The sequence below is a fragment of the Haemorhous mexicanus genome, chromosome 20, assembly GCF_027477595.1.
Source record: "Haemorhous mexicanus isolate bHaeMex1 chromosome 20, bHaeMex1.pri, whole genome shotgun sequence".
Lineage (NCBI taxonomy): Eukaryota > Metazoa > Chordata > Aves > Passeriformes > Fringillidae > Haemorhous > Haemorhous mexicanus.
The window spans coordinates 11,246,218-11,259,676 of NC_082360.1; the positions used below are offsets into that span (position 1 = coordinate 11,246,218).

Sequence of the window (13,459 nt, forward strand, 5' to 3'; positions counted from 1 at the left end):
CCAGGGCTGATGGAGCTGCTCCAGCCTCCTTTAAGGCTGGATTGCAACAGTTCCCACAGGTGGGAGCACTGTGGGATCACCCAGCCCTGGAGCAGGGGGTTCACTCCTGGCCAAGGGCAGAGCTGGCAGCTCCCTGCAGAGCCCTTGTGCTCCCGCTGGGGAAGTAAATATCCAAGAGGAAGTGTGTGGGAAACTAAGGACACTCGGATGAGCTTGTCAGAGTCCAGAGCCCAGACAGGCTGACCTTGGGTTTCACCTACCTGGGGTGTCCCCAGCACCCTCCTGCTGCCATCGTCACCTGGCCAGGACAGGGTGCAAGGACTGCCTTGGCACGGGGAGCATCCTTAGCCCTTCTCCAGAAGGCCCCCTCTGTCCTTTCCCAGCAGGAGTTAATTCCCGGGGGGTGTGGGCAGCTCTGGGGGTCCCTCTGGCTGCCTGGGGAGCCACCAAGCACCTCCTATCCTCCCTGCAGTCCCTGTGTCTCGTCTGCCCGCTGCCCCCAGCCCTCCCCAGGAGCCACACAATCCTTCTCCTGTCCCCAGTGGGAGCAATGGCCACAGCTCCCCAGGCCAGGTCCCACAGCTGGGCCTCTGGCTGGTCACCCACCGTGGGGGCACAGCCCTGCTACCCCTGATGTGGGTTCAGGTAAAGTGCCGTGGTTTCCATGTGCACCTGCACCGAGCACCTTTGGGATGTCCCCAGAAGCTTTGGGATGTCCCCAGCCATCTCCCAGAGCAGAAGGAAGATACTGGGACCTACACCCTCTGGGACAGGCTCTCACTGTCAGCCCCAGGCCCCATCTCTGCCATGCCTCACCTCTCCATGTTCGCTTTTTCTTTCCTTAAAAGATAAATGACTTTTGCTTAAAAATAGGGTAATTAATTTCACACCTAATTAATGCAGCTGCTTAGATCACTTTCCCTCCCAAGATGCCAAAATAGATTCTCAGGACTGGAGGGAGAGGAAAAGTTGCTTTGATGAGTCACCCGGGGCTCATTTAACTCTTTCTCTACTGGCAGAGAAGAGCCACTGGGATGGAGCCTGCAGCTCCAGGGGAAACAGCTCATGGATCAAAGAGAAACGGGGAAGGAGCTCTCCAGGCTCTGCAGTGCCAGCGAGGAGGGTCTCGACTCCTGGGGAGGCTCCTGCATCCCGTCCCTGGGGCCAGGACCAGGAGGCTCCTGGGACGAGTCTACAACAAAAAAAGGCTGCTCAAAAAACCTGCGGTTAGTGCGGACGTGCCCCGGCAGGGGCTGGGGCCAGCGGACACCTACAACCAAAGGGCTGGTTACGGGCAGCGGGGGCAGAGCGGCTCAGCATCCCGGCAAGCGCAGCCGCGGCAGCAGGGCGAGCAGCAGAGGCGGCCAGGGAGCCCCGGAGCTCGGGGACAAGCGATGACGGAGGGAGGGGACGTGCTCGGCTGGCGCAGCGGGAAGCAGAGCGGTGGCCCCGTCCCCGCGCAGCCCCGCGGCGTCACCCGCTGCCCAGCGCACCCAGGGCTCGGCCCCGCGACACCGTCACTTACTAACTACGGGCAGGGGCACCTCAAAACCTGGCCACTTCAACATCGGGGCTGCAAGGGAAACAGAAGGCAGGTTGGAGGACACTTGATGGGAACAGAAGGTCGTGGTTAAGGAGAGACTTAAGGCCACGAGCCGGCCGGTGGCCACCTGGCCCGAGAGACCGCTGGCCACCCCGCACGCAGCGCCGGCAGGCAGAGGAAACAGGAGGAAAAAGAAGAAAAAGGAGGAAAAGTCGTGTTTATTGAGTTACTGGTGCTGCGAGGAGGGGAAGGAAGGGCACGGCCAGACGGGAGCTGTGGGAGTGCAGCGGCCGGGCACGGCGGGGGCTGCGGAAGGGAGGGGGCAGCTTCCTTCCCCCGTGCCGGCCATCGCCGCTTTCCCACCGCCGGGAAAGCGCAGCCGGAGCCTTGGCATGCGGGAGCAGAGGCAGCACCACCCCTCGGATGCTCAGGGGAGGGGAGCCGGCCCTAAAGCAGCTGTCGCTGCTCCCGCTCAGCGAAGCTGTTTAGTGCCGGCGGGGCTGAGGAGCGCGCACAGGCAGCGTCCCCGGGGACGGAGCAGGGAACAAAAACACGGCCTGGGAATGCCTGGGAATGCGCGGTGGGCGATGCAGGCGGTGAGGGCAGCACGCAGGCACGGCAGCCGAAAAAGACACCGAGGCCCAGCTCAATGCAATAAATAAAACTTTTATTCAAACAATAACTCAGTACAGGGCACAATTCTCTCTGGCTTTTAAAAAAAGGTTTTTCAGCACTTTACAATCTCCACACAGGCTTTGCTAGGCTGGGTTTGTGTTTTTTGTTGTTTTTTTTTTCCCCCTCTACATTCAGTCATTCATTGTGAAATATCCTGGGTTAAAAATCCTTAGCAAAATTCGGACATCGATGCAGGAGGGGCTCAGAACAGTGTGCCCGGAGCGAGGAGATAACCCAAAAACTGGTCTGGGGTGGGGGGGGGGGGTCTATTGCCAGCAATGTCCCAGTAAACAGGCAATGTCAGAGGTCTTAAAAATCACATCAGAAAAAGCGTGAACAGCTTTGCAGTGGAGACGGCCACGGGCACTGGGATGGCTACGGCCGGGCTGGTGCGGAGCAGGACCCCCAGTGCGGGCTGGGAGCCCCCCGGGCACTGCCGGGGCTGCCTCGCTCCAGCCTGGGTTGGGCACACGAGCAGCCCTCGGAGCCCCAGCCCTAGCGTGAGGTAACAATACCTTGCTACAAAAAATATATATATATATATTTATAAAACAACCAGGAGTAACCCTTCTGGGGGGGTTCCCGCGGCCGGCGGGACCCCAGCCCAGAAGCAGCCCTTTCCCCGGGGCGGGAGCTCTGTGCCATCCGCTTCTCCCAAAGGATGGAAGCGGATCGGGCCGAGGGGGGGCGCGGGGACGCTGTCCCCCCTCCGGGAACGGCATCCCGGGCGCGGGCATCCCGGATGCTCAGTAACAGTACGGACACCAGAGGCCATGCATATGTGATCCAGTCTGGGAGTTTGGTCCAGGCTCGTGCGGGGCGGCCGGCGCGGCCCCTGGGGGGGACAGTGCATCGCTAACATCACACGGGAGGACAAACACCGGGTCCCACTAAGTGACAACTGCACCTGGGCTGTGAGCACAGACCTGGCAGCAGTTTCTGCTCCAAAAAGGCTTCAGAAACAAGGGCACTGTGAACACCAGGGAGGGGTGAGAAGCACCATGGTTTCCTTGAAGATCACAAGAGTTTCAAATCCAAAAGAAGTAGAGAAAGAGAAACGAAAGGGAAGGAAAAAAAAAGGGGGGGGAAAGAAGCAGAAAGCTCTTCCAAGCAGCAAGGGGCCGCTGCGAGCCCAGGTGTCCTCACACCGTTGATACCAAACTGCCACTGCCGCTGCGGAACAAAGCACAGAGATGCCAGAGTGGCCGCGGGGCAGCACCGAGCTCACGGCGCCGCGGCGGGACCGGGCGGCGAGCTCCACCCAGCCACGGCTCCACCCAGCCCCAGGAGCGAGACGGGGCAGCTCCGAGGCGCAGGGGATGGAGAAGGCGCCGGGGAAAGGCCCAGGAGCGTGGGCTCTCCGTGGCTTCCCTATCCAGGTGTGAGCCCGGAGGAGGTCGGGAGACGCGAGTCTCTGGAGGAGCACGAGCTTGGGGACACCAGGCTGGCCCTGGAACCTGCCCTCCCTGGGTCCCCCCCATCTCACAGATGAGACCTGGCCCCATCCCAGCCACTGCCAGTCCCCGAGGAGCCCATGTAGGGACCCCTGTGGGGACACAGCCCCACGGCTTCGCCCACAGCCAACACCAACTGTTCGCAGGGAATGTGACAGGAAGGTGACATCTTACCTGTTGACGGACCTCATCCCGTAGTCATCGAGACCCTGTGAGGAGGAGAGGAGGAAGCACAGTGAGGGATCTGTGGGCTGTGCCTGCTCAGGAGCCACCAGAGGGTCACACGGACAAACCAAAGTGCATCAGGACCCAGGGCTGAGAGCTGATGCATTTGGAGAGGTCAAGGAGATATGGAGATGATTGGAGTGGGATTCAGACAGTAGGGAGTGAAGTTCCACCACTCCCTGCAGGAATTATCTGGCCAGACATGGAAAAGCGACTGCTGGGAGAGCCCTGCTCTGCTCTGCCCAGCCCCTCAGAGGAACACAGCTCTGGCTGCTGCTGAGACTGTTGGAAAGGGGCTGCACGACTGAGAGACACCAGTGAAATGCTCTGTGGAAAGAGGCATTGCCTGTATCCACTCCCACCAGAAACCCACAGGGGTTTGGACCATTTTCTCCTTTAGCCGGTGCTGAGCAGGCTTTGCAGGGAGGGACCGAGGGGCAGCTGGGGATCAGGCCTGGAGAACATCCCTCAAGGACACCCCTGCTCGAGCAGGGGCCTGCCCTGGGATACGACTGGAGCAGCTCTGCTCTCCATGACAAACATGGAGAAAACTCCAGGAAAGAGGGGGAGTCCCTGGCCTTTGAGCTGGCCATGCACCAGTGACCAGAGACCCACATTCCCACTTTCCCAGGAATGCTCCCAGTCCCAAAATACCAACCCCAGCAGCAAATCCTGTTGGAAAACCCCAGCAAAACAGCGAGAAGTGGGGCTGTGCTTCCAGCCCACTCCCTGCAGAGAGGACAGATCCCATCTGACATGCCCTGTGGACGGGTCGGTGCTGACTGCCCTTCCCTCTCCCTCCTCATCCTCTCCCCTCTGCCGGCACGTGATGCCAGCGTGGCTCATCCCACTGTGCTCACTGTGGTGGGAGAGCTCCCCTACACCTGCAGCTCCTGGGTAGGCTGATCCCATCTGCTGTGCATCCTCCCTGGCTTGTTATCCAAGAAGCCCTGGGCTTGCTTTGGACACTCTGGAATCCTGTCCAGGATCTGCCCCAGTGTCCCCACGGGACTGTCACCGGCTTGAAGCGGCACGTGCCAGAGAAAACACTTCCAGCTGCCTGTGAGCAGCCTGTTTCTGGTGGGAGACTCCCATGGAGTCAGCAAGTGTTGTCCTTTGGGGGTTTACGGGGCCATTTTGTGCCACTGCCCCCCGTGCCTTGCCCGTTCCTCCCCATCCATGGGCTCCCTGCATCCCTTCACCCAGCAGAGGTGCTCGGCAGGAGCAGGGCCCAGGCAAGGCACGCGGATCACCAGGCACAAAACAGCCAAATCTCCATAAATCCCAAGGGAAACATTGCAAGCGTCAGACTTACAGCTGTCGACCTAGTGTAAGGCTTGTAGTGAGCGGAGGGTGCTTGGCAGAGGCCACTGGAATAGTCTTTAATTGCACACCCATAGGGCATTAGGTAGTCCTAAAACAACGAACAGAGGTTGGAGAGCCGCCCTCGGCACCCCCACGCATCCGCAGCACCGGGACCGGGAACGCTCCCGCTCACCCCATCCCGGTGGGACAGGGGGCTGAGACCCCCGGCCAGCGCAGCAGGGCCAGTGCCCAAGGATCTGTCCAGCATCCCCCAGTGCTCCAATGCCCCCCCAGAGCGGGAGAAGCCGGCGGGAGAGGCTCACCTGGGAGAAGGCGGGCACGGCCACGCTGTAGGGCCGCTGCTTGAAGGTGTTGCCGCCCTGTGCCGGGAAGGCCTGGGAGGCCATGCCGTAGTCTGGCGGTGGGATGGAGATGTCATCCTTGTCCAGCAGGTTGCCAGTGCTGCTGCTCTTCCCTTGCTGCAGGCTGGGGGGCCCAGAGCAGAGGTGTCAGCTCCGTGCGGAGACCCCCAGGCCACCCATCCACTCATGGCAAAAGCCACCCAGAGCCAGCAAGCTGTTATTCCTAAGGAGAATTCCAAAGGAATTCCTAATTCCATCCCAAGGACACAGACTCCCTGTCACCCCACACGATGCTCCTACCTGGTGTGGACCCGCTCGCTGCCATCATTGTCAAGGACCCGTGTGTAGGAGAAAGGAAACCAGCCCCTCCTGAAAGGCAAAGGGGGGATGAAGCCAAACCCAGGTTTGTCCCAGCTGAGGCTGCTCCCCAGGACACCCAGCACACTCACATTTTGGTTTTCTCGCTCTCTCCGTAGTGCCAGCCGTCCCGAGCCTCGGGCACCAGCAGTGTGATGAGGTCGCCCTCCTTGAAGCTCAGGAGGGTGCTGTTATCCCCGGCAGCGTGCGAGAAAATCGCCTGCACCCTCGTCCGGCCGTTCCTCTCGAGCCCAGCCGCCATGGAGCTGGAGCGTGGCAGTGTCTTGTTTTCAGCTGGGGGAACAGACACCAGTGGGTGACCAAATCCTTCACCCCATCCCCAGGCACCGGACAGGTCCCCACCCCTCCTTATTTCAGCCCAGGTCCCACTAAAACCTTCACGTGACTCACAGCTTCCCCCTCACCACGCAGGATCAGACTCTCGGCATCACCCACCAGCCACGGCAAAGGGAGCAGGCTCCCTGTGCCACATTCCACAAGATTTTCCTTCTGGAAATCCTGTGAAACCCCAGGGCAGAGCCCAGCTCCAGCATTTCCTAACGCCCAGGTCAGGAGGCACGAGCAGCACTTGACTCCGAAGGGATGCTGTGGTCACTGTCCCCCCACCAGCAGCACCCCCAAGACCCATCCCCACCCTGGAGCTCCCTGCGGGCACTGGGTCCAGCAGAGGCAGCTCCAGGGTCCCTGGCAGCGCGGCCGGGGCCTCACCTGAGGCATAGCTGTTTTTCGGTGTCACGTTTTTGCGAACTGGGAGTGTATTGGAGTAAGAGTCACTCAGCTGCTTCTGAGGCTGGGGAGGAGATAAAGATTTGGGCTGTGCTGGCTTCATCTCAGACCAGTGGTTGTACCCGTCGCTGTCAGAGCCCGAGACTCCGTTCATCACTGGCATGGCCTCCTGTGCCGACATGCGCTACGAGAGAGGAGGGGAGGGGGACACGGAGTGCTTCATTAGGGCACCCTGCAGCTCCAGGAACACCCCACTGCAGCTCCAGGAACACCCCACTGCAGCTCCAGGAACACCCCACTGCAGCTCCAGGAACACCCCACTGCCACTCCAGGAACATCCCACTGCAGCTCCAGGAACACCCCACTGCAGCTCCAGGAACACCCCACTGCAGCTCCAGGAACACCCCACTGCAGCTCCAGGAACATCCCACTGCAGCTCCAGGAACACCCCACTGCAGCTCCAGGAACACCCCACTGCAGCTCCAGGAACATCCCACTGCAGCTCCAGGAACACCCCACTGCCACTCCAGGAACACCCCACTGCAGCTCCAGGAACATCCCACTGCAGCTCCAGGAACACCCCACTGCAGCTCCAGGAACATCCCACTGCAGCTCTCCAGTGGGATCCAGCTCCAGAGACAGAGGCAAATTCAAGCTTCGTCCTGTTGGGTTTAGCTCCCAGCCAAACCAAACTGCTCTGGGGGAGCAGTGGGGTCTCCTCTATGGTTTCTTACTGCTCTGAGCTCCCCTGACCCTGCCAATTCCCTGCTGAGCTCTGTGCTCAGCTCGTGTCCTCACATCAGTGTGACTCTCTTCATCCCACGAGTCATTCCAGGCCTTTCTCCCGCAGTTACTGGGGTACCTGGGTTCAGTCCCACAGCTCAGGGACCAGCCTGGGCAGGCAGGTCCAGCTCATGGGCTCCAAACAGCACCTGGGAGCCCCTGCTCTGCCAGAGCTCAGTGACTCTGGTGGGATGGGGTGGGACAGGCTGCCCGTCCCCAGGTCAGGCTCCTCCCCACATCTCAGGATGGCTCAGCACGGAGCTGCCATCCCTGCCATCAGTGACAGTCCATCCAAGGGCAACTTGCCGAGGACAGCGGTGACGCCGGCCCGGCCTCGTCCCTCCGGCTTTGCTCACAAGGGCAGGACAGCCTCCTGCACAGAGATACTTACTCCTACAAAAGGTGCCAGCTCCGGGGGGACAGGGAGAGGTTTGGCACCAGGGATGGGATCAGAGATGATGAGGTTGGACTTGGATGTGGACAGAGGGCTGGGCATTATGGTGCCATTGCTGCTGGCAGCCATCTGCTGCATCAGCTGTATGGCGCGGTCCGGGATCTTGTTGGGGTCCGAGCAGGACTGCTGCCACAGCGGCAGCTTCTGCGTCAGCATCTCCTTCCCCTGCAAGAGCAAAACGAGGCGTGAGGGCACAGGGCTGCAGCTGGCTGTCCCCCTTCCCTGGGCAGCACCACACGGATCTAGGGCTGAGCTGGGACTGATCAATGGCTCTGTGCAAGGCACAGGCAAGATAACACCCAGGGACATGCTGCTTCCAGGCTCTGACGGCACCAGAGCCAGGCAGGTATCATGAAAGATGGGAATGAGGGAGGGAAAAGGTAATCCATCTCCCCAGTTTATTCCAAGATATCCTGTGCGCAGCATCTCCAGGCTGCAGGGAGCTGGGCCCTACGTGGAGCAGAGAAATAAAACCAGGCTGAAAGCCTGGCAGAGCACAGCCCGTGCTCCAGGCTGTCCCCACATCCCCAAGGATGAGCTGCTCCCTTGGAGTGCTCAGCCCCAACAGCCTCCAGGCCCCTGTGCTGCATCCAAGCCCCACTGCTCCCTGCCTGCAGGACTGGCAGCCACCTGCTCCCATGCCTCAAGGGGGAAACAGATGGAGCCAAACTTGTCCTTATTCACCCAGAATGTACCAGCATCCCCTTGTGTGACTCAGAGGGGGAAGATGCCCCAACCCCCTCAAGGTCACTCCCAAGGGTGACCCAATGTCTCTGCTCTGCCTTATCTGGAGACAAAATGTGGTTTTGCATATCAAAATCCCCCTTTAAATCCAATTTCAAAGTCCCTGCATATTTCCCCAACACCAGCCAGCAGGTCCAGCCTCACGATCCTGTGGAGCATCCTGCAGGAGCCACGGGCAGCAGCAGGATGGAGTTTTGAGCAGGACACACACCATGCTCTGGACAAGCCACCAGCAAAGTCCCTCCTGCAAAATCAGCCTGTGTGTGCTGCTGCAGCAAGGTTTTGGTTGGTTCCAGCTGACCACCAGCCCTGGTGGGTGCTTTTCCCCTCCTGCACTCTGCTCGCCAAGCCAAGCGTGGACCCGTGCTGTGGATGTGCCAGGACAGAGCTGACTAATGCCAGCTCCCTCTCCTGCTCCAGTGCCAAGCGTGGCGGTGACAGATGGCTGCTGTGAGCCACGGAGGGCGGTGCTGGGGAACAACCAGAGCGGGAGCACGGGGCTGCAGGAGCAGCACCAGCCCTGCCTGGATGGATTCTGCTCCACAGCCATGCAGGTGCTGCAGCTCCCCAGGCAGGCAGGGGGCAGCTCCACCCCTGGGGCAGCCACGGGCAGGAGGGATGTGGACTTGCCATGGGCAAGAGGGATTTGGGGCAGCTGCTCCTATTGGGCTATCTTCCCTGGAGTCACCTGCTGGTCACCACCCCCTCGGTCCCCGAGCTGCAGGGGCTGCACCAACTGTGGCTTTTGGGATCTCAGGCTGTTCTAAGGGGTGCAGCCTGAGCTGGGAGCATCCACCCAGTGCCAGGGCAGCCAGGCCAGCAGGTCCCACTCACCTTGGCATGGTAGGTGATGGCGCTCTTGGCCACCGCGCACTGTTTCTCCACCAGGAAGCAGAACCGTCTCCTCTCTTCCGTCAGAGCTGTCTTGTAGCCATCGGAGACGTAGTTTTCCAGCTCCCCTTGCTTGTTGCTGATGGCTTCGATGTACTGGAAGAGGGAGAGGAGAAGGGAAGGAGCTGCCGGCAGCGCCGCGGGGCAGGCGGTGCCGCGGAGGGGACCCTGGCACGGAACACACCCAGGGACACACCCCGGGACACACCCAGGGATGCACACGTGTGCCTGCACAGCCCCCCCAGCCCGCCCTTACTCATCGGAGCCCCCCACGCAGAGCGCTGACTCAGCCCGTGGGCTGCCCGGGACGAGCTGTACCCGCGGCCGCCCGCTCACCACCCGGGCTCGGGGGCTGCCCCGGGGCCCCGGGACTGGCAGCGGCCCCCGCAGCCCCCAGCTCATCCTGGCACAAACCAGCTCAGCCCCCGGCCCGCCCCGGCATTGCCCGGGCTGTGCTGGGTCCCTGCCCGCTGCCGAGGGGTGGCACGGGGACCCTGCTACACATGGAACTGCCAAGGGATGGCACGGGGAGCTGTCACACACAGGGGTGCCAAGGGATGGTACGGGGACCCTGTCACACACAGGGGTGCTGAGGGATGGCACGGGGAGCTGTCACACATGGGGGTGCTGAGGGATGGCACAGGGACCTGCCACACACGGGGGTGCCAAGGGATGGCACGGGGACCCTGTCACACATGGGGGTGCTGAGGGATGGCAGGGGGACTCTGTCACACACAGGGCCACCAGCGCCTCTGAAACTCCTGGCAGTGCCTTCAGTCTGCATTTACCACAGGGGACACACAGGTGCTGCTGGGCAGTGCCACACAGAGGCACAGGATGCCCTGGCTGTTCCCTGTGCCACACCCTGGAGTGGCAGACACGGTGGCCCTGCCAGGCTGGCAGCTTGAGGCTCCTCTGCTGGCTCCTGCTCTCCTGATGTGATGGGTGCCAGCATGGCTGTGCCACGCTGGGCTCTGCCAGCACCACACCTGGCACGGGAGCAGCACACGGGGGAACCCCCCAGCTGCTTTGCCCTGTGTGATGGAAAGGTGGCACAGGGCACTCCAGGGACCACAGGGCAGCACCAGCCTCCCCGAACACAGAACACACGAGGTGCCCCAGCTCCCTGACCCGGCCATTTTCTCCTCCCTTTATCCCTTTGGATGCTCCCAGCTTCCACCTGCCATGTGGCACCAGGGGAGCAGCCACCAAGGCTCTGAGAGCAGCACCTCTTGCCCATCACTGTCCCACACTGTCACACCTCCTTGCCACCACCTCTTCCCCAGGACAGTGGCACCACAACACTGGAAAGCCACAACACCCCCAGCCCAGGCAGGGCTGGACCTGCCTCAGGCAGTCCAAGCTTCTCTGAGATGGGAATTAAACTGGAAATTCAGGGCCCAGAGCAGCTTTGCTGCTTCTTCACGGTTTTCAGTTATTTTTAGCATGCTACAATATTTATTAAGAGATACATAAAATGGAGCAACCCAACAAAAGCAGCAAGATTCAGTGACATCCCAGACTTCAAAGGGGGATTATTCTGGGGCTGGACCTGCTCCTGGCTCCCACCCTGCTCTGAGCACCCCCTGAGAGCAAAACCCAGTGCAGGGCTCGTGCCAGAGCCAGCAGGTTTTGGGTCTCCCCACATTGCACCAACACGGGTGAGAGAAAGAGCACCAGTGAGAAATGGATTAAAAACCCCATTTTGCAACCAAAACCCTATTTCAAAGAGAATTTTTTCCACCAAAAAGAGAAAATCCAGGGCGAACGCCTGTGGCCATGAGCAGAAATAAGCGAAGGGAGCTGAGCTGGTGGCTCTGGGCACACAGGGGGAAGGGATGGAGGGATGGAGGTTCTGGCATCGCCCCAGAGCAGAGGCATGGGGCACGGCACTTGGAATGGCAGGCAGCAGCAGGCTGTGCCAGCACAGAGGCGCTGGGGCAGCGTGGCACAGAAGAGGCAGCAGCAGCCCTGGGCACACAGAGCCCCGAGGAGCGATGCAGGTGCTGGAGGAGGAGGAGGAGGAGGAGGAGGAAGCGCTGGGGAAGGCTCCTGCAGCAGGCTCAGGACGGCAGCACGCCGCCTCCTCCCGGGTATTATTAGCCTGGGAACAGCACAGGGACAGAGCCCAGAGGCAGCAGCCTGGCAGTGGCGATGGGAGCTGGGGAGTGGTGGCCCAGTGCCAGCCCCAGTGCCAGCCCCAGTGCCAGCCTGGAGAGCCCCCAGCCCCTCCAGCACAGCCCTGCTGTGCCTGGGATGGACTGAGCCCTGCTGCCCACACTCATCTGCAGGTTCTACCCCAAGGGAATGGGCAGGACAATGCTCCCCCTCCTGCAGAGCCCCACTTCTGGAAGGAAAGCACAACCCTGAAATAGCAGGAGCACACACAGACTCCGATCCCCATTAATTTAATTAATTTAATTTTCCCCCATCATCCTGCTTAATTTACTAACTGGGCCACCAAGAAGGAGAAGGTGAGGAGTGAGAAGAGCTCAGCTCCAGCTAATTTGGCTCAGTAGCACGAGGCCCATCCCACAGGATTCCCTGCAGGATCCCCATCCCTGGGCCAGGCACGGCTCCAGCCCAGACACCACAGCAGCAGGGAGAAACCCTGATCTTAGCAGCGTGAGGGCTCCAGCCCTCAGCAGGATTTCAATACACAGGTAGGAGCCTTATTTCCAGCCCTGCTCTCAGGCTGGTTTTGCAAGGCTCCTGCTAATTCCTGAGCTGAGAAAGGCTTGTCTCAGCCAGTCGGAACACGCCGCTCCGCAGCGCAGAGCCCACGCTCCAAACTTAGTACTCAGAGCTTTATATACTTCATGTAAATATGCTCCGTGTGCCATTGATTCACCCAGAGCCTCGCTTTTCCACGTCGTTCCATCACAAAATGGCGAGCGACACTCCTTGCTCACGAGGTGGTTTTCAGTTTGGGTTTGCTCAGAATGACAGTGGGCTTTCAGATAACGCCCAGAAAGGCAAATTTAAATTAAAAAGTCTGTTAAATATGCCAGATGCACGGGGGAGAAGTAACACACAAAGCACAGTGGAAGATCTCGGGACTGTGCTCCAAGGAGGAGCTCTGCCTTGCCCAGGAGTGAGGCTTCACCTGCGGCCAGGTGCCCACCAGGACCTCAGGGCTGCTGCTCTCGTCTCCATTCCCCAGAAATGGGGGAAATCTCAGCCACCCCACACTCTGAACCACAGCCAAACACCTCTGCAGCTTGGCATGACCTGATCCCCTGTGTAAGGGCTGGGGGAAGGGGCTTCCCTGCCAGGCTCAGCAGCTTCTCCAAAACCCCACTGACAAGCACAAACCACTCCAGCACTGTAAACTGAGACCTTGACTGATTGAGGTTGTCAGCTTCAAACTCACACGTTAAGAATCATCTAAATAAAATCCCCAGTTTGAAGGAGGAGAGAGAAACCCCATTTGTGATCCGAGCAGGCAGGGAGGCAGCCAGGGTGGTGGCTGTGCCCAAAGCCAGAGCACACACCAGAGCCACCCAACAGCTCCAGAAAATCTTTTCTGGGTTTCTAGGTTGGAGAGGCCTCAAATAACTCCCCCGTGCCGCGCCCCCCCCGCCTCCCGCATCCACTTCCAATTCAGCGGGAGCCGCTGACCTAATTAGCAGTGTCAGCACGTGGGGCACAGCCCTGGGCGCTGGGATTCTTCCAGGATGCTGCCACGGGGCCAGCCTGGCAGAGCCGGGGCTCCTGCCCGCCCCTGGGGCACCCCTGGCTGTGGGGGGCTCAGCCAGGGACCCCCAGAGCGGGCACAGGAGCGGGCTGGAGCCACGGCAGGCAGTGCCAAAGGCAAAGGCACCCCTGCCACGGTGGGCAGTGCCAAAGGCAAAGGCACCCCTGCCACGGTGGGCAGTGCCAAAGGCAAAGCCACCCCTGTCACGGCGGGCAGTGCCAA

The 13,459-nt window shown here is 60.5% G+C and overlaps 1 protein-coding gene across 7 annotated transcripts in view; it reads right to left on the reverse strand.

Annotated features, from left to right (window-relative positions):
• The window catches only part of BAIAP2 (BAR/IMD domain containing adaptor protein 2), a 40,591-nt gene that overhangs the window by 2,245 nt on the left and 24,887 nt on the right, over positions 1-13,459 (reverse strand). The window contains exons 7-14 of one of the 7 annotated variants that reach the window (XM_059864641.1): positions 9,484-9,636; positions 7,843-8,070; positions 6,651-6,852; positions 6,014-6,215; positions 5,865-5,933; positions 5,526-5,688; positions 5,213-5,311; positions 3,847-3,881 (exon numbers count right to left, since the gene is read on the reverse strand). In XM_059864641.1, coding sequence (XP_059720624.1) covers positions 3,847-3,881; positions 5,213-5,311; positions 5,526-5,688; positions 5,865-5,933; positions 6,014-6,215; positions 6,651-6,852; positions 7,843-8,070; positions 9,484-9,636 — 1,151 coding nt within the window. Of the gene's footprint in view, positions 1-1,525; positions 1,574-2,189; positions 3,392-3,846; positions 3,882-5,212; positions 5,312-5,525; positions 5,689-5,864; positions 5,934-6,013; positions 6,216-6,650; positions 6,853-7,842; positions 8,071-9,483; positions 9,637-13,459 lie in introns of those variants that run through there. The other 6 variants (XM_059864639.1, XM_059864634.1, XM_059864635.1 and 3 more) reach the window with 6 other exon arrangements.